The 26,180-nt window shown below is 36.0% G+C and overlaps 1 protein-coding gene across 1 annotated transcript in view; it reads left to right on the forward strand.

Annotated features, from left to right (window-relative positions):
- LOC150092703 (uncharacterized) overlaps window positions 1-26,180 on the forward strand; it is a 173,471-nt gene that overhangs the window by 145,344 nt on the left and 1,947 nt on the right. Inside the window, exon 8 of the mRNA XM_090414767.1 lies at window positions 8,656-8,865. Within this exon, the coding sequence (XP_090270893.1) occupies window positions 8,656-8,865 (210 nt within the window). The remainder of the gene's footprint in view (window positions 1-8,655; window positions 8,866-26,180) is intronic.

Below are 26,180 nucleotides of genomic sequence, written 5' to 3' on the forward strand. Positions count from 1 at the left end.
GCAGGAAGAGAGAGGAGGTCACTCATGGAAATTGTGTAAGAGTGTAGCAAGGGTTAAGGACTAGATTTTGTGCTTTGAGGATAGTGAATTGGTGGATTGTCTTCCCTTTCCACACAGAGTTAGTAGGACAATCACAAATATCCATGCCCATGGTGAGATTCAAGCCAGTAGCCTCTTGGCTCGAGAGCGGGCACACTAACCACTCGGCCAACCAGTCTGGCAAACTAAAGTCAGCCTTTCATATTCACCTTTTCTTCTTCTCTTTGGCACTGCAGCCCCATGTAGGGCCCTGGCCTCCCATTTTTTGGGTGTCATAACTCACTACGAGGTGAGGTCGTTACCCCCCATACTCAACCATGTGTAATGGTCTGTGAAGCGTTGTGTTCTTAAGACCAGTTTGCCTGCTTTTGCAGGAGGAAAAATCCCAGATAAACTGTGGAGAAAAACCCTACAGTCCTGGCTAACTTGGCTATGTCTGAGAAAGCGACAAGAATCGAATGCAGGGCACTCCTTTCCCAGGCATATGATTGCTGAGTGTGTAACCACTTGGCTAATTGCGTGGACTCATCCTTTCTTCTACTGGTGATACAACTGTAGAATTCTCTAGGATTTTGTTTTACTGCTTCAGCCAGTCTCTTTTCATATGCTAATTTTTATTTCCTCTCTACTCTCATTACCTTCCTAGCTTGTGCCCTTATACTCCTCATGCTGATTAGGGGTACCCTGTCTCTTATATCTCCTCTATAACATCCTCTTTCTCAGAAGTTCCTGCATAATTCCATGATTCACCCATTTCATTCCTGTTTTATTTATCCTTCTAACCTTAGGAATACAATCTGGCATTGCCACAAATAAATGATTTCTGACTACATCCCAGATATTACTTATTTCTCTCCCCCTCAATTGATGAAACCACTGCACAACATCAGTCTGTTTCCTTAATTACATAGTCCCCTGCTCTGTAATTACACACATCTCTTTTGATCTGTAAAGCTTGTACTTGCCTAGTCACTCCCCATATTCAAAACCAAATGATCACTCTCCCCAATTAGTGGCATTATGGTGACATCTTCTGTTATCATTGTATGAGATATTATTAAATCCAACACTTGTGTCCCACATGTTGCTTCAACTATGTGTTGCATAGTTGAAGCAACACATAGTTGTCTCTAAGTTGTTCCTTTGTCCTTGTGTAATTGGATTGCCAGTTTTTTCTTGGGTCAATCCCTACATGTAATGGTAGATGGTGTTTTTTGTTTAGATTTTCCTGTTAATGAATGTTGGTGTCCCTCAGGGCTCTTCATTTCACCTACCCTCTTTCTGATTTCTATAAATGACCTGCTCTCATTAACTGCAAGCCTTATTCATTTTTTTTTTTCGCTGATGAAACACTCATCTCTCATCCTACTCATATGAGGCCATGCAGTGCTCAAACATTTCAAGATTATCTGTAATAAGTTTCCTGAAAACAGATCTTCACAGTATCCTTGGGGTGAAAACAACCTAGTTAATTTCAATACTTCCCAAACAATTTTGCTTAACTGAGGTAGGATCAAAAGTAAATGGATAGTAAGAGTCAGTTCTTCTCGAACTGACTCTTACTCCAAACCTTTCCTGGCATAATCACATCACTTCTAGAGCATCATCAGCCTCCAAAATACTTGGCATTCTTTTCTGCTCAAAAACAGTACTTTTCACTTCTGAAAAGTATAATTCCCAAATTTAGCCAACCTTGGAATACTGCTGTCATGTTTGGAATAATGCATCCTCCTAAAAATTCACAGAAAAGGGCAGTTCAGTTGATTAATGACATATCTTAAAGACTCTCTTCAGCCACTTTCTCAGAGAGGATCAGTTTCTGCATTGTGTCTCTTCTACAGATATTTCCATGGCCACTGTTCAACTACCATCCATTTCTGCCAGATCTACAGGAACTTGAGCAACAGGAATTGCATACTTACTGAACTTGCTACTCCAGGTCAGTTTTCATTCCATTCACTTAATTTCAGTGGAACAGCTCCCCCCCCCTCCCCCCCCCCTATGAAGCATCTTCAAAAGACTACAACCACTAGCGGTTTAAGAAGAATATCAACAGATTAGTCTGCTCTTCACCCCTGCCTACACATAGCATTTATTTACTAATTTACTATAGGCCCTTCTGCCTCTTGTGTGTATGAGTAATATATATATATATATATATATATATATATATATATATCCATTGGAAGATTTACTCGGTTAGATAACATATTCTATAGTATTGAATGACTGGAACCAAGGTTTAAATAAAAACTTTATTTGCATGATAAGGCACTGGCACGAGCTCTGTGTTAGTTGATGTCTCTCTAATGTTCTTCTAAATGTAGTTCTATTAATTTTTCCGTTTGTCCTTGTCTAGCCATGTTCTATTTTCAACTAATTTGAATGAAGGAAACCTTCAACATCAGGTGCTCTGGGATAGAACTGACAATATTCACCGCTGTTGTGATGAGATGGAAAGAAGAATTATAGAACCTAAGGAAATAATACTCAACCCCATTAACAACAATCTAAGCTACAGCCTACTGGACTCTCACAGCTCTACTGTTCAGTATTGGTGTGGTGAGACCTCATATGCATGCATATGCACAATAATACAGCCAGAGTTTATTCTTCTTTTTAAACTCTAAGCCGTAATCTCTACAGTTTCTTTGATATGTTTTTTTAGTTTAGTTTTTAAAATACCAGTTCCTTTCAAGTTTTGATGGTATTCATGTGTTTGTTATGCACCTGAAGAAGTCTAGGTTTAGACGAAACTAGTTGTGCAAATAAAGTTTTTATTTAAACCTCGGTTCCAGTCATTCAATACTATAGAACAGCATTTCTTAACCTTTCTAAGCCCAAGGACCAGAAAAATGCCTAAAGCAATTCTACGGACCACTAAGTTACAGAGGCATAGCTGGGGGGGGAAGGGGCGATATGCCCCAGGTGGCACTTTTTTGGCGTTTAAGAAATCTTGCCATACTGTTTATAAAACAGCAACTGAGTGATGAAATAGACTTCGACAATGTTATCGATGACTTTGCGAACAGAAAAGTAAGAAAAATAACATTTTAGAATGTTGGAATTAAAGTTTTACTTCAAAAACAAACATAGTGTTTTTAATTTATTTTCCTATACATCGTTTTGACTTAATTTTTTAAAAACCTATGTAGGAATTATCAACATTTCGAAAAAACTGTGCCAATTATAACATAATAAATCTAAACGTATCTTTTGAATACATATGAAAACATAATTAATTGAATTGGAAGTAAACAATTAAAAGTGTATCATCATTGAACAAAGTTTTAATTTTTATTAAACAAATAAATAATATGATATAATTATGTTACTACTTACTTTTAATGAGATGGTTGAACTTCTCTGCCCTTGCAGAGTTGCTGGATATCTGGCTCAATATTGGTCAACTTCAGTTGAAGATCGGCATGCACACACACACACACACTAAGGCGATTTCTGTATTTGTTTTTATTTGAAGGAGCGATGAAAGTCCTTTCTTACAAAGATAGGTTGTAGAAAACTGCATAACGATTTTCAATGCTTCTTCAGATAATTCAGGAAATTCACTTCTCACTAGAGACTAGATCTAAAATCGAGCCAAACCAAGATCACGGAATTGCATTTTAAGTCCACTTGAAAGCTCAATTAACTGTTCTTTTTTCGATAACGAAAGGTCGTTCTCATGACTGCAAGCCTGAAATGGATCATGAACCCATAGAAATTTCTTATAAAAGTTATTCGGAAAATATGTTTCAAAATTCCGTTTCAGATTTTTGAGGTGGTCAAAAACCCTTTCCAGAAACTCAGAATCAACAAAAATATAATTTTTCACTAAAAAGGATTCCAATGTTGGAAAAGGTACAAATTGTCTGTCTTTTACATAATTAATCCATAAAACCACTTTTTTCTCGAATGCCTTTATTTTGTCGTAGGCATCAAGAACAGTTAAAGAATTTCCCTGAAGGGAGGAATTTAATTCATTTAATTTCGCAAAAAATGTCTGCAAGATAGGATAGTGTTGATAACCATGCTTCGTCAACAAGGAGTGATGCAAAATCAGAATTACGTTCATTTACAAATAATAAAACTTCATGCCTTAATTGAAATAACCTTGTTAGTACTTTGCCCCTGGAATGCCAGCGAATTTCAGAATGAAGCAAACGTTGTATATATTCACTGCCCATTTCATCGCAGAGTACTGAAAATAACCTGTTATTTAACGGTCAAACTTTAATAAAATTAACTAGCTTTACAGCGTTGTATAACAGTTTTAAATTCTGGAGGCATTCCTTTGGAGGCTAATGCTTCCCTGTGAAACAATGTACCAAATTCATATCCAGAGCTACTTCTTTGACCATAGAAATAACCCCACTATGCCTGCTGTAAGGGCACGAGCTCCATCCAGACAGAAGCCTATACATTTTTCCCACTGGATCCCTTTGTGTGTTATGTAATTATTGAGAGTGTGAAATATTCCTTTCCCAGTTGTTCGGGATGGCAAAGTTCTACAAAACAGAATATCATCATGAATGTTGTTATCATGTGCATATCTTACGTAGCTTATTAACTGTGCATCATTTGTAATATCAGTAGTCTCGTCTATTTGTAACGCATAATAAGGGCTCTTCTTAACTCTTTCAATTAACTGAGATTCTACATCACCTGCCATATCATTAATTCTGCGACCGACAGTGTCATTTGAAAGAAGAATCAAATCAACATCTTTTAGTAACTTGTTGCTAAAAAGATGTAAAAACTATGTTTTTACATCTTTTATAGCTGGAAGTAGCAAATTTTCCCCGATAGAATGAGGTTTCGCTATGCACAAACTTAATAGGTAGGATGCTTCCAGTGCCTTGCTATTAATGGAACCCATGACCGAAATCATACCTTTCCCATGATTTAATGTCCCTAAGCGTCGCTGAAAAAAATTCAATTTGCTTATTTTTCACATCACAATGTTTAGTTTCTAAATGTCGTCCAAGTTTTGCAGGTTTCATGCACTCGTTCGACAACACTTCATAACACAAAACATATTGAGGTTCCTGTTCATTTTCATCTCCACACCAAGTAAACTCGAATTCCAAATATGAACTGTTATATTTCCTACTGCATTTTTTTCTTTTAACTGCTTGTTTCTTCTACTTTAATAGTATCAGATTTACTCACAGTTACAACATGTGTATCACAATTAGGGTTAGCATCAACTGTTTCATTTGCTCTTCTTTTCAAGGTCCTAGTTCTAGGCCACTTTTCCATTATTAAAAAACGTTTCCAAAAAATATATAAATACTGGGGTTAACTCACAACACACTTTGTCCAAGTATCACTTAGCACTTCTCAAGATATAAAGTGAGCCTTAGTTGAAAGAGGATAATCTTTAACAATAGAAATGAATAAACAACAACCAATTAGTTAAAATGTGGATAACAGATATTCACTTCAAATCTGACAAAACAGCAAAGGAAGGCGGTGGCAATAAAACTATATTGCTATTCACTTCACCCCTCTTTTATTATTCATCATTCTGCCGCTACAAATTTAGCGGCAGTATGACGAATAAGAAAAGAGGGGTGAAGTGAACAACAATATAGTTTTATTGCTTCCATTTTTGAAATTTCTGACACTATTTGTTGTTTTTTTTAAGTCTCCATTTGATTTCAATCATTTTGACTTATTCAATTTTAATTTGTTTTGTTTGGATAATTAAAAAATATATATTTATTTATTTAATTTAAGTCTGCTTGCAGAGACCACCTGTCGCATCATCGCGGACCACAGGTTGAGAAACACTGCTATAGAATATATATATAATAAAAAAGCTCAAAAATCTTCTTACTCAAACATGTTTGACTATGAAGTGACTATTGTAAGCTTTCATAAGCAATCTTCTATGAAGATGATTCCAATGAACAGTGCAACAATAAAACAGCAAGAATTATTAATGTTGTTATAGTTTCATATCATGAGTGCTATGGGGGGGGGGAGCAATATAGCTTTTACTTGAATGACTTATTAAACTTCTAAGACAAGTAAGATTTGGCTAATAATGCTACATTCTAAAGGACAAGGGAATCTGCTCCATATAGAACTTTTATTAGCAATTAAAGCAAGCAAAATTTTGTTGCAGCAAGTTTTTACTTATAAAACAAATTAATTACTATATAGTGTGTATTCCCTCACTTGCTGGTATATTGTTATTACTCTCTTGCACATTCAGCCTTCAGTATTTCAATTTTTTTTTTTTTTTTTAAATATATTGTTTTAAAACTTTGGCAGTCCTTAATCCTTCCCATTTCACATTAATGTTTGTGAGGAAATTATATTTGCTTTGTGCATTTTCACTTTTCTTGACTTTTTGGGAAAATATTTCCTTGCTTTAATTAAATTAAATGAAATTAATTTTAAACTGAATTAATAAATTTAGTTTAATCCTTTATCCAAGTGGGAGCAAACAAAGTTTGTGCCTGAAAGTATCTTCAGGAGTGGGGTAAGGTGGTACAACACCAGGGCACTCCTTGCAAAGGTGGAGCAAGCTCACAACACTCCTATCTCAGTATCTCCCATAATGCAAAACACATCTCCTTGCGGATATGTCTAATGTTATGCATTAAGGGAAGGGCCACAACCCAGACTAGTTTCGACCTTTATTGAGGTCTCTTCAGTGGGAGCCAGGCCCAAGTGGAGATACCAGGCAGAAGCAGAGAATATCTCTACCTATAGGAGTTGCCAAATGGTGTGCCACCCTTTTTTAATAAATTACCTCTGGATTTAGAGAAAGATGTTGAAAGTTTATTTTTCACTTGGTTAGAGTATAATAAATTTAGTTTAATCCTTTATCCAAGTGTGAGCAGACAAAGTTTGCACCTGAAAGTATCTTCAGGACTGGGGTAAGGTGGTACAACACCAAGGCAAGAAGTGTCCTTGTGTTGTACCACCTTACCCCAGTCCTGAAGATACTTTCAGGCACAAACTTTGTTTGCTCACACTTGGATAAAGGATTAAACTAAATTTATTATATTCTAACCAAGTGAAAAATAAACTTTCTAAAATGAATTAAATTTAACTAAAAGGAAAGATTTACATAAGATGTATAAGAAACAAGCATGCACCTTGGGAAATATGAAAGTTTATTATGATTAGTGTTTAATATTCATGGTATCAAAAATCTCTTTATATGCAAATTAACATAAACTGTTGTAAATTACCGACAGATCAGCATATCAGGAATTGTTGTCATGGTCTTGGAGAAAATAGTCAAGAGGAAAATACAGGATTGGATAGATGAAAATGGGATACTGTATGGTTTTGTGAAGGGTAGATCATGCCTCAGTAACTTGCTCATGTTTTATAACACAGTGACGGCTGAACTGGATAAGGGTAATGGGTTTACAGTGATTCTACTGAACCTTGCTAAGGCCTTTGACAGGATACCACATGGAATTCTAATCAGTAAACTGCAGCATATGGGAATGGATATAGGGTTGATGAGATGGATAGGAGGGTGGTTGATGGAGAGATATCAGAGAGTGGCTTATTCAGGGGTAGAAACCAAAAGACAGCTTGTGACTAGTGGTGTGCCACAGGGTTCTGTTCGTGGACCACTACTGTTCAATTTGTTCATTAATGATATAGGAAAGGATCTGAGAGGAACTGTTCATTTGTTTGCTGATGATGCAAAGTTGGGTAGAACAATAGTGAGTGCACAGGATGTCAAAATTTTGCAGGATGATTTGGATAGTTTGGAGGACTGGGCTGAGGAGAATGGATGTCAATTTAATGTGGCAAAATGTAAGGTTATGCATTTTGGGATGAAAAGATTAGCAGCAGTATATCACATCGGTGAAACTGTACTCCAGGAGATTGACGAGGCCAGGGATTTGGGAGTGTTGGTGGATAGGGAGTTGAGGTTTGGGGGGGGGGGGGCACATCGCAAAAGTGGCTAAATCAGCTCATCAAATCACTTGGTTGCTGAAAAATACTTCAACAAGCAGAGACAAACAAGTTATTGTTCCTCTGTATCGAGCCTTGATAAGATCCCATCTAGACTACTGTGCCCAGATATGGGTGCCAGGGTTTCTTCTTGATGGGGAGGAGATTGAGAGGATCCAGAGGCGAGTGACCAAGATGATAGCAGGTCTATAGAATGAACCTTATGAGAACAGGTGGAAGTTTTGTGAGTTTCAGAAATTGGTTGATAGGTGGAAAAGGGGTGATATGATTGAGACATTCAAATTAGTGAAGGATTTCTATAAGATTAATTCAGAAGATATTTTTGAGAATAGGACTGGTGGTGGGAGGACTAGGGGTCATACATGGAAGCTGGGCAAGAGTGTGGTTAGTAAGGGTGTGTGGTTAGCTAGGTTTTTTACTTTTAGAGTGGTAAATGAGTGGAAGAAGCTGCCAGAGTCTGTTGTGAGTGCCATGACTGTAAATGAGTTCAAGGTGAAGTATGATAGATATTGTGTGAATGTTGAATAGTTGTTCTTGACATGATGTTAGGGCCTCCCTCGATGAGTCTATGGACTCCTTGGAGTTGCCCGTAATAATAAAATATTTTTTTTTTTAATTTTAAACAAAATTTAGATATTTAATGCTCATTAATTTTTATAGAATGGTCCATTGAATATTAGAGTGGAAGGAGGAATTAATTCTGCTGATGGCAAAATAATTGTTTCTGAGATGTGGGAAGGAGGATGTGTAAACCTGAATGGAGATGTTGAAGTAGGTGACCAAATTTTGATGGTAGACAACACTTACTTGGTGGGTGTTTCCCTCACTGCTGCTAATGCTGCTCTCAGGAATGCACTAAGTAGTTCTCAGGTAATTTTTTATTATTTTTTATTTTTTTATGGCAATGCACATATATAAAAAAGAGAGATAAAGAAAAAGAAATTTTTATCGTCATATAAAATTTTACATGATCAAAAAAAAGTTATGGAAAAGAAAATTGATGAATTTTTTTGTCATAAAGTAGACACTATCTACTTTATCAGAATATTTATTGACTATTTTAGAAGTTGTAACTGGCTATTTTGGCTAATATTGTTAATGTCGAGGAGGAAGGAATTTTGTATATTCATTAAATGCTTATAATTCAATTGATATTATGGAAAATGTTTTTGGGATCATCACTTGGTTTGAACACATTTGTAAAATGTTTTTGAAAAATGCCTTTGCTGTGCAGTGCATACTGCATGAAACAAATTTCTTCATTAGTGAATGGAAATCTCTTTCATTTTTGACTGTATTTTAAAAGATAATAAACAATGGATTTTTAAGAGTCAAAGAATAATGAAAGATTATCAGATTCTAAATGAGCCTTCATAATTCAGTTAGTATTGCTGATATGTTTTGGTTGTCAAGACCTGGGTTCAAATCCTGTCTAGGATATAAAGACTCTTTATCGGAGCTTTTTAACCGAAGTGAGTTAGCCAGTCTTATATAGAGATGGCAGGTTTTTTCCTACTGAAAACTCGGGTTTCTCACCCTATAAAACAGGCAAACACTGGCCAGAATAATATATGCAATTTACAGGTATAAATACACTGTCCTTATAGGCTCAGTTGCTTCAGGCATAAATACAAATAATCTAAACCAACTCAGAACCTGCTCTCATTATCAGTTACAAGGAAAAAATAGGGTGTGTGTGCATATATACAGGGCATTTCACATCTCTGTTATAAACTTTGAAAGCATATTCAAAATCACCTCATAATTAACAAAAAGGTCTCAAAAAACATAGATCCTGAAACTTTGAATTTCTGAAATGCAAAACATGAAATAAGCACAAATCCCTTGGTAATGAAAGAAATACTAGATGAACAAACCTCACAGCAGGTGTTCAAAATGACATTTATTGCCAGCCATGCAGCTGTAGAGACATCTCCCTATTGACAGCTTCATGTGCTGGAAAGTTCCTGGCTGCTGTCTGATGGCAGTGCATGCATGGCGAATATTCCTACTGTTCATCAACATATCCCACTGGGGTAGAATATCAAAGATCTCAAATGATCCACAAATAAAGATCCACAGACATTAGGTCAAATTGACTGGGAAAGTCATGTAATTGATCCACTTGCCCAATTCATCTTTCAGGAAACTTTTGATCAAGATACCTTTAGACCTAACAATTGAAGTGTATTGGAGATCCATCATGCATGAACCTTTTCTTTTTATTATTAATGTGACACCTCCAGGGAGTCCAAAGATTCATTGAGGGAGGGCACCTACTCTATAACTCTTTGTCTTCACCACTCAATTCATCAACTACAATGAACCAAAACCAACATAATCATCTACACCCCACCATTAGTATTTTCACAGACAATCACAAACATCCATGCCCATGTCAGGATTTGAATCCTCAGCCTTTTGGCTGGAGAGCAGATATGCTAACCACTCAGCCAACCAGGCAAAAGTTCCTCTAGAATCAAACTCATGATGCTTTTTCTTCAGGTGGTTTAGTGCTGAGGAGTGTAAACACCACTTCCACTGAGCTACACAGGTTAGTTTTCTACCAGGTTTTTTAGAAGTCATTCATCTGAAGGTTCTATAAGTCTGTCTGACCAAATATATACAGGACTATTAATCTGTCTCCAAAAATACCTGCCCATACATTGACAAAGAATTTGCTGCTGATGGCTTGACTGGTATGTGGATTTTGACTGGCTGATATGCTATTATTATTATGTGTCTCCCATCCATATGTGGTCGTAAACCTACAGCAGATTAATACTGTGGGTGGACTAAGAGATTTTTAATATTTCTTTATATTTTTTATTTTTTTTTACATAAACTAGAAACCCTCTTCCAGAGACCAAACATGGAACTTTCTCAAGCTCCTTCAGGTCTCCAATAAGTCAGGTGTTGTTGTCATACCAAACATTCCCACCCAAGATTGTTCTGATTATTGAAATTTCATGTAAATACCACCTCATCTGTAAAAAGTACATAATAGAGAGAAATTGTTGATCTAACATACATTGTTGTAAAAACTACTGACAACATATCAATCCATATGACTGTCTGGTATAGTGCTTGAAACCAATTGAAACAGTACCCTTACTATTTCCAGAAGATTCAAGTCGATCATGCGGGACTCTCCATACAACTGCCTAGTAGACACCACTTCCAATGCAGTTCTCTGTGTGCTAGTATGCAAATTCCATGCCTCTAGATGAAGTAGTCTTAGTGTATTACTTCCACGCCTCCATTGAGTCTGAAGACTCATCATATGAGATTGTATACACTCATATACCACAATAACTATCTTGCCTTGAATACAGTCGGTGTTGGAGCACTCCACACCCACTTAGCAATATATTCTGCTTATTCACCACCCATCAAGCAATAAAAATCTCCTTTTTGCATCCTTACTCACATGACCTTTGTACAGTTTCCAGGAATGACCTCTTATTCTGGCATCAACCATTATCCTATGCAATAACTCCAATGTATCTTTATTATCTTATTATTATTATTATTATTACGGGTATCTCCATGGAGTCAGTAGACTCATCGCGGGAGATCCAAACTAACAAAACAATATCTGTCATATCTCTTCTTGAATTCATTTACAGACGAATTTAGCTCACAACTAAGTCAGGCAATGAATTCCACTCATTCACCACCCTCCAGGCAAAAAACCTTGTTCTCACACCCTTGTATCTATTTGATAGGCTCTGCTCACCAACTTATATATCTCACTCATATCACCTATCCTCCTCCTTCTATCTGCTAAGCTCTGAAGACTACATTCCCTCAATCTCTTCTCATACTCAGTATTCCAGAGTCTTGAGACACACATACTTATTCACCTCTGCACTCTCTTCAATGTTTCCTTATCACCTGTATAGCCAGATGACCAGATCTGTGTAGAAATCAAAATGTGGCCTAATTAGTGCCTTATATGTTAGGCTTATATATAATTAGTGACTGTATATAATGGCAGACGTTGGAACGGAGGTCAAATAGCGTTGGTTAAAACTTTACCAGCTAAATTTAGGCTGCAATATTAGCAGATTCTCAGATGTTTCTTTGAAGTATGTGTTTATATTTTGTGTGGGGTATTTTTATTTGGTATAATTGGTTTGTATTTGATATCAGATTGTATGAGTATAGAATTGTTGCCATTAAGCCTAATCTTGCCATTCTCAGAGCATGTGTACCGTGTTAAATTGAAAACTATTGATTATAAGTGTATAATACTGAGATAATTATTTGAAGCAACGTATGTAAATTATGTTAGGCATTTTTATTGTTTAATCTTATCATTCTCTGAGCATGTGTACTGGGTGTTAAATTGAAAACTATTGATTATAAATGTATAATACTGAGATGATTATTTGAAGCAACGTATGTAAATTTTGTTACGTATTTTTATTGTTTAATGTTGTCTGTGTAATGATGTGTTTGATGAAGCATTTTGCCAATTCCTGCAGTTTTTTTAAGTAGTTAGGGCCACGGTACTTTAAAGAATCCTAATACGAATATATTATTTTAATCCTAGTTCAGAACTCAATATGATAACAAGATCACAGAAAATTTGCTTGAAAGGGCACATTCACAAAGATAATATATTAACTGCTTTTGATAAATTACTTGCTAGTGAAAGTTTGGTGGATATAACATTATCGTGTGAAGGAATGACCTTTAAGGCTCACAAAGTAGTTCTATTTGCAAGCAGCTCTCTCTTCTATACATCTTATTTTTAGAGAACTCAAGTAATCATCCTGTTGTGACATTACGTGATATAAAGTTTAATGACTTAAGGTTGCTGGTCCAATATATGTACCATGGAGAAATTAATATTTCACGGGGATATGCTTCCATCATCGTTAAAAACTGCAAAATTGCTAAAAATGAAAGATTTTTTGGAAGTTGCTAATAAGCACTATGATTCTGTGGAAGGCACACAACAGGGAGCTTCAGGTAATGATTGTCAGGAAACAGGAAAACCGATCATGCATAGTCTAGATGAGTCTTTGACTCCATGAGGTCTTGTTTAATAATAATATTGTGTATGGCCAAAGAAAATGGCATTCAAAGAATAAAGCACAGATAAGTAAGAATCAACAAGGGGAATCGTCAAAAAAAGACCTATGATGGACTTAGATCTGAACGTTACAAAGAGTCAAATGGCCAAAAAGTCTGATATAGGTAATGTAAGGCAGTCGTTGTCAGAGGTTAAACATCTTGAAATGCTGGTTTCTATCCCACTTAGTAAAACTAAACTGGGTAAATATTTAATAACATTTGACAACTCAAGGGACAGTGTTATAGATGACTTGGTATCATTAAATGATAAGGAGTCAGACTTGCCAAATGAGTATGGTCATCTAAATCAACATTCAAGCGGCCTTGATATGTTTGCTGAAGGCCAACTGTCAGGTGAATGTGTACATACCAGTGTATTGTCCCTTTCAGTTTCTTCAGCTAATTCTCATCTACCAATCAAAATCTTGGATAGTGACAATAACAATCCTTTCATCAATTCAGATGAATGTGTGCATACCAGTGTATTGTCCCATTCAGTTTCTGATGCTACAGTTCATTCTCACCTGCCAATCAAAATCTTGGGTTGTGATGACATCAATCCTTTATTTTCTAGTTTTGATATGACATCTGAGTCAACCATTTCTTCTGTAGTTGCTAGGGATGTCAATCCAGATTACTTAACATCTTTATCATCCTGTGTGTCTATGGTATCACCTCTTGAATCTGATGTCAAGGTAGAAATGAAAGATTATGCAGTCCATTTCACATCTTCTAATGTATCAACTTTTTGCCTGTATTAATCGACTTGTATAAACACCGAAGTTTTAGTGTAATATATGATGATACATCTGGTTTGTCTAATGTCCCAAATTTAAGTGATCATCAAGACTACACAGTTAGGTGCCATCAGTCTCATAGGAAACATTAATTTTTTATACAGCCATATCCCAATGTAACTGATAGAAGCATGTGGAGTAAACTGTGTTGTGCAAGTTCTCCAGAGACAAAAGAACTGACATTTTTTTAAATGACTGTAATATATTTTATAATTTCGATCCGACCAAATTATATAGTCTCTCTTTCAGCATTCCAATGTGTTCTAATGTTTTTTATGGAATAGAAAATTTCCCTGTTTTAGAACATTTATTGATAAAGGATAGAGTAAATGGTCAAAAACAGGGAAATAGGATTTGCTAGGGAGGCAGGGGTGATAGAGTCAGCTATAAATAGTACTAAGGTCATTAATCGCTGTGAATTTGGGATTAATTGTTCACAGAAAATTAACAGTATACAGAGTGGACTAATTCACACACAGGGAGATTATGGGAGGAAGGGAGTATTGCAGTTTATGTATACTAATGCTCGAAGTATTCGGAATAAGTGCGAAGAATTTTTGTCATTACTTAGTACAACATGGCCAAAAATTATAGAAATTAGTGAGACTTGGTTAACTAAGAATGATATAGTTATAGGGATTGAATGTAAGGAGTACAGTATTTTCAGGCAGGACAGAGATGACAGAATGGGGGGAGGGGTTTACTAATGATAGACGAAGTGTTAAAGCCAAAAAAGGTAGAAGTGCCTCAAGATGAGGCACTTCTACCTTTTTGTATGTAGAGGGCAGTTCATTCGAGGTTGTTGCTATAATCCAAGGGGTATAAGGGAGAATGTAGATAGTATGTATTGGCAGATTAACATGATGAGTAAAGGTCGAGTAATTATCCTGTCCCTAACTAATTTCTCCATCAGGCAATGCATTAGACCCTTCTAGTCTGCTAATGCCCTTATGCAATGGCACTATCTTACCTTCCTTCCATTCCCTGGGCACCTCTCCCCTAGCCAGACTTTCATTGAAAAGCCAGGTCAAAGGAGCTGTCAGTTCTTTAGCACATTCTCTCAAAACTCGTTGTGAAATGCCATCCAGTCGAATTATGTAATGGGTAGTTTGTAGATATACTTCAATATTGATGAGAGAGTGATGCTGAGAAATGTCCACAAGGGAGTACTGGAGGTGAATGAACCAGACATGTAGAAGGTCCTGATTAGGCTAGGTATTAATACGTATGTAAAAATGGATATGTGCTTTAGGTGTGCAAGGTATGAACCAAAGAAATGGGAAAGAACAAAGACTTGTGGAATTTGCAGAGATATAGGAAATACTTTTTTTTTTTTTTCGAAAAAAAAAAGCAAACTAACAAAAATGGATCTGGAGATCACCAAATGAAGTTTTTAATGAAATTGATTATATATTATGGTGAACAACATGGAATTACTACATGTATCTGTTATCAGTTTAATTATGATAGTGATTATAGGCTAGTGAGAGCAACATAAAAATAAACATCGAGGAAGAGATTGAAATTGTTAACAGAAAAATCCACACTAGAAGGTGAAGATATAATAAACTATAAAGAAAAATTTGAGGAAATAATGGAAAGAATGTTGAAGGGAAAAAAAAGTATTTAAATAATTAAAATACTGGATAAAAACTCACGTAATATATTTTATTAGAATTTTTGCCTAAGTATCATAGGCATCTTCAATACAAGAACACATAAAGGCAATTGAACATTAAGACAATTCTAAAAAGTGCTACCTAAGTAGCTAATGTAAGATAACTAAAAAGGTATTAATTCCATCTTTTTATCTCATGGTTTAAAGAACTCTTTTATCAAAAGAGCTTTTAACATTTATGGTATCTCTACCTCTTCAAATATAGAAGAAATAACTCGTATTCCTATCCATTATGTGCAAGGTATAAGAAGGTGACACAATGTTGTATATACTAGGGTGATAGTTTTTAGCAAAATGGGCACTGATTAGTTCTGCATCTGTCACCTTCACACCATTTGCATTCAGTAGAGTTAGTCTTTCATATTCATTCTTTCTTTTACTTGCAACATAACGATAGAATTCTTTTGGGTTGTCTTGAACTTTAGCCAGTTTCTTTTCATATTCAGACTTATCTTTTTGTACAACACTTGTTAATCTTCTGGCCTGCTGCTTATAATTATCATAACTGACATCATCCTTATGCACACAATATTCCTTCCACATCATCTTTTTCTTACCAGTTTCTTGCTTAATTAGATTTCATTTCACTCCTACTCTATTTATTCCTTGAACTGTAGGTATGCATTCTGATATTGCATCATTTTGGTATTTTTTTAAATGCTTCCCACATACTGTCAACATTCTTCCCATCCAACAACTGATGACATGGCATAGAAACAAGCATACTCCTCAATCAGTCATAATTTCCTGTTTTGTAATTCTGAATGGAACATTCATAAACTAAGTCACTTCCCAAGTATCACTGCCACCAACTGGAGGCAGAATAGTTACATCTTTAACTGAAATCCCCTCTGATACTATATTCAAATCTAACACTCTTTGATCTCGAGTTACTTCTGTCACATTCTGCTTGTTCACAATCATAATGTGGACAAAGTTGTCATATAAGTCCACATTATGATTATTCTTTTCACACCCATCATCTTTATTTGATGATGCATTTCTTTATCACTAGCAACTGATCCACTAGATCTATAACAATACCCCACTATGTATTTGATCTTGTTAGACTCCACCTCACACCAGATGGCTTCAAACTCATTACTTCATGAAAATCTGTTACTAGTATTACAGTCACAAGTCTCAACACTAACTGGATTCAAGTCATTCAATATCACTAGTAGCACATTCACTCCTCTCCTATCCTGTCTATCCTTTCTAAACATACACCATAATGGAGAGACTACTTTGGATTAGAATACATGATTGGGTTTATAAGATTCTTTATTAATAGCTTTAACAGAACATGTTCACTAGGCATATTAAAGTAAATTTAATATCTCCTTTATAAACACTTGCCTGCTTACACATGCAAGTAAGTGTTTATAAAGGAGATATCTTGCATCAGTGAACTGTTCACATTTTAGGAGGGGGGGGGGGAGAAGAGTCAAGATGTGCCCAGCATATTAAATGAAGTATATATAGAGTGATATTTTTGGATTTGCAAAGGAATTGACAAATTTTCATATGGATTGGTGCAAAGTTGAGGAATATGGGAATGGATAACAGATTGGTTGTCTGATAGATACCAGTATGTTGTATGGGAGGGAATGCAGTTTTCTAGAAAAGAAGGATAACCTTTGACATGCCACAGGGTTCTATTTTTGTTCCACTCTTTTCAGCTTGTTTGACAGGGAATATTTGATTGTTTGCTGATGGTGTATGCAACTGGGGAGAGTTATAAGAAGTGGTGCTGATGTTGTCTCTTCAGGAAGATTTCAATGGAGTTTTAGCTTGGACAAATAGGTCCAAGTTAAAGGTCTGCACTCCAAAGTGCAGAAGTGTAATGCTGCATACTGTACTAGTGGAACTATGCTCTGAGAGGTGAATGAGATTTGCCATCAGGGTGATAGTTGACAGAAACCTGAAGTCAAAGGCCATATAGAGTATTGTTACCATGATAAGGAGATAATACTGATAAGAGAATACACTCATCATGAGAAGTCTCGTTATGTTTGTGAGACCTCTCATGATGTCTCTCAGTTACTCCCATTCATGAAAGGTTGGAGCCTGTAGTGTACTAGTACTGTGAGTGGAGTAAGGATTTTTTTATTTTATTAACTATAATTTTTTAATATTTGTTGATTTTTTTACAAGTCTGAAAAATCTTTTTTTTTTCCCCAAACCATTTTAGGTCTCTAATAAGGCCATGAGATAAAATTCATCTACCACCTAAAGACAATTACAAACAGTCATGCCAGCAAATTGTTTGGATTATTGTTTTGGATTTGATAACATCACACTGAGATGATAGCATATCTTCCATTTAATGTAATAAGTCTAACCTGGGAGGTGATTACACATATTTTTTTTTTTTCCAGTGGAGGAAAAAAAAGGGGATGTATGTAAAACTACATAAACAGATGTGGAAGGCCTGAAAAGTAAAGCAAGCAATAGCATTTGGAAGTTACAAGGGTAAGGGTGAAATTAATAAATAACACAATTATGCAAAAAGAAAAAAAAATGTAGACGATGCATGGAAGAAGTACAAGACTCATAAAGAAAATGTTCTTTATGAGTCTTGTAATCAGTCCTCACCTTTTGACTTATGACCACTCATACTTACAATGATCACCTATCATATTCACCAAATACCAGTTTGAAGTGGAATTTTGGAATAGGCTGGATATATGATTGCTTCCATGCATTGGGATAGGTACCAGCTATGTATAGAAGATGTAGAGATGATACAGGACAGATGTTAGCTCTAGAGCACAATATTTTAATCTTCTTCTTCTTCTTCTACAGCTTTTCCCACTTAAGTAGGCTCGCTGTTTGTAGTGAGTCTCTTCCACAACCTCCTGTCTTGGGCTGTAGCCACATCCAAGTTTTTCATCCTCAAGTCTACCTCCACCATCTCTCTCCATCTCTTCTTTGGCCGTCCGTGCTTCCTCTTCCCCTGCACATCCATCTGCATGACCTTTCTTCCCACATACTCTTCATCCCTCCTCATCACATGACCAAACCATCTCAACCTTACCTCCTGCATCTTTGCTCCTAAGTTTGTAACTTTCACCATTCCCCTTACATAATCATTTCTCAGATGATCCTATCTGGTCACACCACACATCCACCTAAGCATTCTCATCTCCGCTACCTCCATCATGCTGATGTTATTTTTCCTCAGGGCCACAGTTTCCATAGCATACGTCATAGCTGGTCTCACTACTGTCCTGTAGATTTTGCCTTTAAGATTGATCGGCACCCTCTTATCACATAGCACTCCAGCCATCTCTCTCTCCAGTTCCTGCATCCTGCTTGTATCTTGCATCCCACTTCCTTCTCAGCCTCACCATCCTCTTTCATTGTTGAACCTAAGTATCTAAAGTCACTGACCTTCCTGATGACATTTCCTTCCAGTTCTAGATCTGTCTCCTGGCTGCCATCCACTTTGCAACACATATACTCTGTCTTACCTCTGCTCAGTCTCATACCTCTCTCTTCCAGTACTTTCCAGTTTAGCTGCCACTTCTTCTCTTGATTCTGCACGCAGCATGATGTCATCTGCATACAACATAGTCCAAGGCACATCTTCTCTCACCTCCTCTGTCACCACCTCCATCACAATATTAAACAGGAATGGACTTAATGCTGACCCTTGATGCAAGCCAAGCCAACTGTCAAATTTTCTGTCTCTCCGAGGCAGGTTCGAACTCTTGTCTTCACATTTCTGTACATCTCCTGCACCAACCTGATATATTTCTCCGGTACCTTCTTCTCCCTCAAACACCTCCAGACTTCTTGCTTTGGCACTCTATCATAAGCTTTCTCCAGATCAATAAAAACCAGATGTAGCTCCCGTTGCTTCTCTCGAAACTTTTCCATCATCTGTTGTAACCCAAAGATAGCATCTATCATTGATCGACCAGGCATGAAGCCAAATATTTTAATACAATTGGAAAAATGCCATCAGAACCAGAAGAGTTTTAGTGTCTAAGTTGTTGGCATATGCTCAGATTTTGGTATGACAATTTTCCTTCATAAATTGCCAGGAGATCAACTTTCTTTTTGGATGCTGTAGCCATGGTGCTATCTGGATGAGAGAGATGGATGTACAGGTGAGCAGAAGTTGCATCAAATGGCTTTAGCAAAGGACTAGAAGCCTCCAAATTATATACTTGGTTTAATCCTTTATCCAAGTCCATGTTAGAGATTTAATGTAATATTAACAGCACTGAGAAAGGATTAAAACTAATTTAAATACTTCCAATATTTCGTCTGTCACAGAGACATCTTCGGGGATTAGAAAAACTTTTTTGTAACAACATACACACACAAATACAATACAAAGTGAAACTAAAGTCCTATCTAGGTGGTGCGCCCTCTATGGGCATTTGCAGGTGGCCTGGGATGTAAAGAGGGATCTCTTATAATTAAAGTTTCCCAAATTTTGGGAAGTTTAATGCAACCGTATTTGTTTAAATGTATATAGTGTATATAGACTACCTTGTTCCTGTAAACTCGCCTACTTTGGACAAACAGGCAGGTCAGCATCCATCCGGTTAGAAGAACACAGTTCTTACATCTGCAAACACGATTATGGTCAATCTGGCCTTGCAGATCATGTTTTGGATACATTCCCACAGGATCTCCTGGAAAAAAACTACCATGCTCCACCATAGTAAATTCAAAAGAGAAAGACAATTCTTTGAATCTGCATCTGCACTCAGGAATCAACCTAATTTAAACAAATACGGTTGCATTAAACTTCCCAAAATTTGGGAAACTTTAATTATCAGAGATCCCTCTTTACATCCCAGGCCACCTGCAAATGCCCATAGAGGGCACACCACCTAGATAGGACTTTAGTTTCACTTTGTATTGTATTTGTGTGTGTGTTATTACAAAAAGTTTTTGTAATCCCCGAAGATGTCTCTGTGACAGAGATGAAATATTGGAAGTATTAAAACTAGTTTTAATCCTTTGTCAGTGCTGTTAATATTACATTAAACCTCTAACATGAATTCTTCACAGCACTTAAGCCTCAACACACGCATTCCTTTATCCAAGTGTTTTGAGAGCAAGGAGATGTGCTTTGAATTATGGGATACTAAGGCAAGTGATGCAAAGTCATTAGCTTCTTTATACAAGTTGTCCCAGTCCTGAAAATAGTTCAGGCGTAAAATTGTTTGCTTACACTTAGATAAAGGATTAAACCAAGTATATAATTTCTTGGTATCTTTAATTTATAGAAGCCCCCATTTGGACAGAAGGCAAGTTTTCTACTGTTGACCTTTATGAAGTCTGATTTAGATTTGCTAACAACTATATTATATTTAATTCAAGTAGGAAGTTGGGGTTTTTGGTGCACGCCACCTTCAGTTAAGCTGCTTTTTATTTTCCCCTGAACTGATTTGGTGCACTTTGGTTCATTTCCCCTGAACTTGAATAAGAACAATTTTGAGTGGAATGGAGAATGAAGGCCTTGATGCCAGTGAGAATAATTTCTGAGATTTTTGGACCAAAGAGTGGAAGAAATAGTCAGACAATGAAGAGTAGAAATTCCTGAAGTCACCCCACTCGGCATCTTTGTTGTGCTAAAGGACATGAGGTTGAGAGCAGTTGGAGGAAGGATTTCTGTGAGAGGAGATTTGAAAGATTTGCACATTGTAATCTGAGATGAGAGGTAATCGCTATGGTATATCTGGAAGGATAACTGGTTAAAATTATAGCATGAGTATTAATAGAGCAAAGAGGGTTATCAGATATTCTGGTAGGTAGATGTATGATTTGCATTAAATCACTGATTATAGTAAAGAGATCTGTATCTTGAAAAAGGGGAGGCACTTTGAGTTGTAGATGTTAATGTCACCTAGGATGATGACTTCACTCTTTGGATAGCTGGATTGCACATAATTAAACTTCAGGGAGAGAAAGATGAAGAGGTGAGAGTGTTTTTTGGAGACTGTAACTGCAGCAGATGAATGCTACTAAATGAGGAAAGGAAACCCTGAGCCAGAGGTGGTCATAAACAGGGTATTCTAAATTAGGCATTCTCTGATCTCACACCTGCTAACTTATTTGCCAGAAATGTTCGATATGCTTTCTTCTTTTCGTCTCTTTCTCTAATTTTGCCATGAATTTCAGATTTTTCTATCCTTACAAATAACTTCAACCACGTACATTCCTGGCTAAATAAAATTTTCTTCCATAAGTTATATTTGAGTCCACAGTTCACCTCTGAAAGTCTGCTCAGCGTTGATTCTTTTTATACTTTTTGAACGTATTATTATTAAATATGGTATTCTATTTAAAACTAAATAGTGATCACTTTCTATTTCAAACCTCCTGTGTACTCTTGTGTTCTAAACAAGTGTGAAGATGTCACAATCCACAATAACAGTCTAAGATTTTTCCTTTCTTGTGTTTTTTTCCCTTTTCCATATGAATTTATGCATTATGTTGGAACACGGTGTTTGTAATGAACAGAAATCCATGGGTACTCACCATTATTATTAGATATGCCCTTTGAAAATAACATTTTTATTACATTACCTATAACATATTTCTATAACATCTTCTCTAAGAGTTTAATATCTCCAATGTTGATATATATTTAATGTGACTTTCCATTACAATGTGATCCATTCAGATGATAACATTCAAGAAAGCATGTCCTTGTCTTACACCTGATTTTACATCAGGCCATCTTTTCTTCAGTTCTAACTGTTGAATTACAACTTAGTAGAGACTACATGTTGCTCTGTATAACATCCATTTACCATTGTAGTATTTTGAGGAGCTTTTCACTCAGCACCACAATCATATATCTTCTGTAAGCCTTTTCTATATCTTCAAAACTTAAATACAGATCCTTGCTATATTACCATAATTTCTCAATGGTTTGTTCGAAAATAAAATTGTGACCCTGAATCCAACTCATTCACTGGTATATACTGACATAGTACTCAAATTGTGAAGAGGACTGGATATTGAATCTGAAGCCCTAGTAGGTTCTCCACACTGTTGCTGCATATCTTCTTCCACTTATCTAGCTTTAATCCTTAGGTGCTCCTAATATTACAATGAATATTATTTGTATATAATGTGGAAATGTGTTTATAAATATAATGCATTGACATTTTCCAAATATAAGTAAAAGGTTCTCTTGAATCGGTTAAATATATATAAAAATCTACTGTACTCAACCGTACATCTTTATCTGTTTCTCTTCCACAATTTTTCTTAGTCTCAAGTACGAAGATAATTCTGAAAACAGTGCCTCCATTGTAATAGCTCCCCACCCAAAAGATATGTTTGTGAAATAAAAACAAAAGATAGAAGTCTTTACTTATGCACCATATGTCATTAATTAATTCTCATCAAATATATTTTCTCCACTGTGCAACACGTTTTTCAAAGTCATCCATCATAGTAAAACTGCTGAAGTCATTTTCGGAACCATTTTCTTCATTTTCAAAATGGATCCACTTCAGATATGTCTTCAATTTAGGAAATATTCAGAGGTCTATGAGGCAACTTCAAATCTGCTCTCTCATTAAGCAAAGTTGCGGAACATCCTCCCTGCAGTTAGATATACTTATATCAAACTTTGGGTATTTCTTAAATTGAAGATACACTTCAAGGGTATCTATTTATGCTGTAAACAACTGTTGAAGGTGAAAGTAGAGGTTAAAAAATGGTTTTTCATAATAAAACTCTTTAGGTAAGAGTTTTACCATGAAAGCTTTGGAATAATTGTTACATGATAAAGGTAACATATTAAAAGGAAGGGAAAGTATGTTGATAAATAGTATATGGAAATCAAGTAGAGGCTTTTGCTATCATTATCTTTTGCTTTTTATTTCAATGATATCTCTCTCTCTTTTTTTTTTGGTTGTAAAACTATCACAATGGAAGCATTACTTTTGGAATGCCCCCTTGTAAGGCCATAAATCTCAGTGGAACAGTTTTTTATATATATATATATATATTCATCTTTTTTTGAGTGACTGAAACTGAGAAAATAGATAAGTTAATTTAATGGAGCACACAACATGTTTTGTCAAAAATGACTTCTTCAGGTGTGGTAACACTTAAAGCAAATTAAAAAACCATAAAAACACTGTGCTATTATTACAATAACAGATTTGTGAACTGAAAGTTAAGTTTGAATTGTCGTTATACTCCATTCTGTAGTTCTATTGTTGTGCAAATGCGAGTGTATGAGATGACACGTATGCCAGTACCTAATGGCAGAACTATGCAAGTCAGGTAGACTATAACTAAGACTACTGTTGATATGAGACGAGTCTAGGGCAATTTCTTTGGATTCAACTATGCGCCGATATTGCATCCCAATCTACTCCGTGTTGGCAGCCTTCATTGTTTGTGTTCACTGAAAATAAGACGTGACTTGAGAGTGTGCTTGCTCTGACTATTATATGAAATGTCTCTCTGATGTTCCTCTAGCCGTAGGAGGATTGACTTCTCAGTCTGCCCATAGTATGGCCTCCCACAATCACATATTACCTTATATACACCAGGGAACTGAAGATGGTTATGAGCCTGTTTTGGGTGGCTTAGAACTGACCTTAGTTTTGGAAGAGTTGAAAATAGAAGAATATTTCCAATCACCAAGTCAATGTAACTACTGATTTTATATATATATATATAAGATTTATGAGCGCTCCATTTCAATCAACTGGAATTCAACTTCTAATTAGGTTTTCTATTATGCTGTGTAAGCACAGCAACTTGATGAATTTTCAGTGGAAGTTTTATATATATAGGATTTATGAGAACTGGAATTCAGCTTCTAATTAGGTTTTCTATTATGCAGTGTAAACACAGCAACATTGGTGAATTCTCCAGGCTTGCTGTGCAAGCTCATTAATTGAGAAAGAAGTAATATTTATTTGTTAATAAATGCATGCATTCCATTTAGGCTTTTATTTTTGTAGACAGAAGACATCCGTCTTAAGCTTGCGCAGCAATAATTGAGCTTTGCATTGTGTATCGAAGGCTGATGCTTGCTCAACTAGTCAAAGCTACCTTGGCTTGCTCGGTTGTAGGAGCTCCCAGGTACTCACTGCAGCACTGTGATTTCATGTGCATGCATAGCCATTTATGCTCCTTTCACGTCGCCTTAAACACAAGGCCATATACAGTTAGAGTAGCTCTAGCCAGTGAGCTTCAGCCAGCCTTTACAAGTGTGCATGTTGCTTGTGAAAATTAAGTTACAACCAACTTTTTATGAGGATGTTATTGACTAGTTCATAAAGATGAACCGTAGGGTAGAATTTGTATAAGTAGCTAAATTGAAAAAGATAGAATATCATTTGTAAAATAAATGTTGTATTTGTATGATTAAATGTACATAAATTTCTAAATATATATAGTTTTAAATGGTCAGTAATTCATTATTCCGCTAATCAGACTTCAATCTCACTCCCTGAATGATAACAAGAGCAAGCGTGAATTTCAAGACCAGCATTCACCCCTGCACAGCAACTGAATGAATTCTACTCCATCTGCCTTTCTGATAGCCTTTTCCACTTCAAGTAATGATTGCATTTTGGCTATTATTCCAGACATTCGGCATATCCTTATCTTCGCTTTTATGGTACTCTTTTCTCAATCTCTAAGCTTCTTTTTGTAGCCTCTGAAATAATTCGCTGACTTCATGTTATTATTTTCTACATTTTTCAAAGTTATCTCTTGATTTTATTATTTTAAAACTCATCTTACACTGAAGAATTTTTAATGGAACTTATGGCATAATAACATTTATTAGACAGCACAAGAATATAGTTTTATTACTGCAAATATTTTGACCAGAAATATGCATTGGTGACGAGTTAGTTTCTGGTCAAAATATTTGCAGTAATAAAATTACTATATTCTTGTAAATATGTGGGTATAATAACATCATCTTGCACTGTTCTCTGTTTTCTCTAAAGGCGCATTCCAACTTACTTGCCAAGAAAACTTTTGATATGATTTCTTCCTTTTCAGAATTGCTACCTTGAGTCACCATGAATTTTTTTTAAACTCTTCATAGACAACTTCACTACATTGTTTTCCCTGGTTGAATAAATTGGTGCTCTACTGAATTTTCACTATTCATCCACAGCAGGACCTGTTTAATCAAGTAATACTCCAGCTGATATTCACTCATTTGGTGCCATCATATCCGTGTATGTAGCTTAAGCCCACACAGAATATAGAGTTTTTTGGAAGTTTTTTTCCACTTGGTTAGATTATAATAAATTTAGTTTAATCCTTTATCCAAGTGTAAGCAAACAAAGTTTGCACCTGAAGTCACTTCAGGACTGAGGCAACTCGTAGCAAAGGTGGACCAAGTCTCATCACTCCTTATCTTAGTATCTCCCTTAATGCAAAGCACATCTCCTTGTGGACATGTATAATGCTATGCATTAAGAGAAGGGCCACTACCCAGACCAGTTTCAACCTTTATTGAGGTCTCATCAGTGGGAGCCAGACCCAGGTGGTGATGCTAAGGCAGAAGCAATGGAGAAGTCATATTTACCTATACGAGTTGCCAAAAGGTGTACCACCTTATTATTAAATTACTCTGGATTTAGAGAAAGGTGTTGGAAGTT

Source organism: Typopeltis vanoorti, chromosome 25, assembly GCF_054136105.1.
Source record: "Typopeltis vanoorti isolate ZY-2024b chromosome 25, IOZ_Tvanoo_1.0, whole genome shotgun sequence".
In the NCBI taxonomy this organism is placed as follows: Eukaryota; Metazoa; Arthropoda; class Arachnida; order Uropygi; family Thelyphonidae; genus Typopeltis; species Typopeltis vanoorti.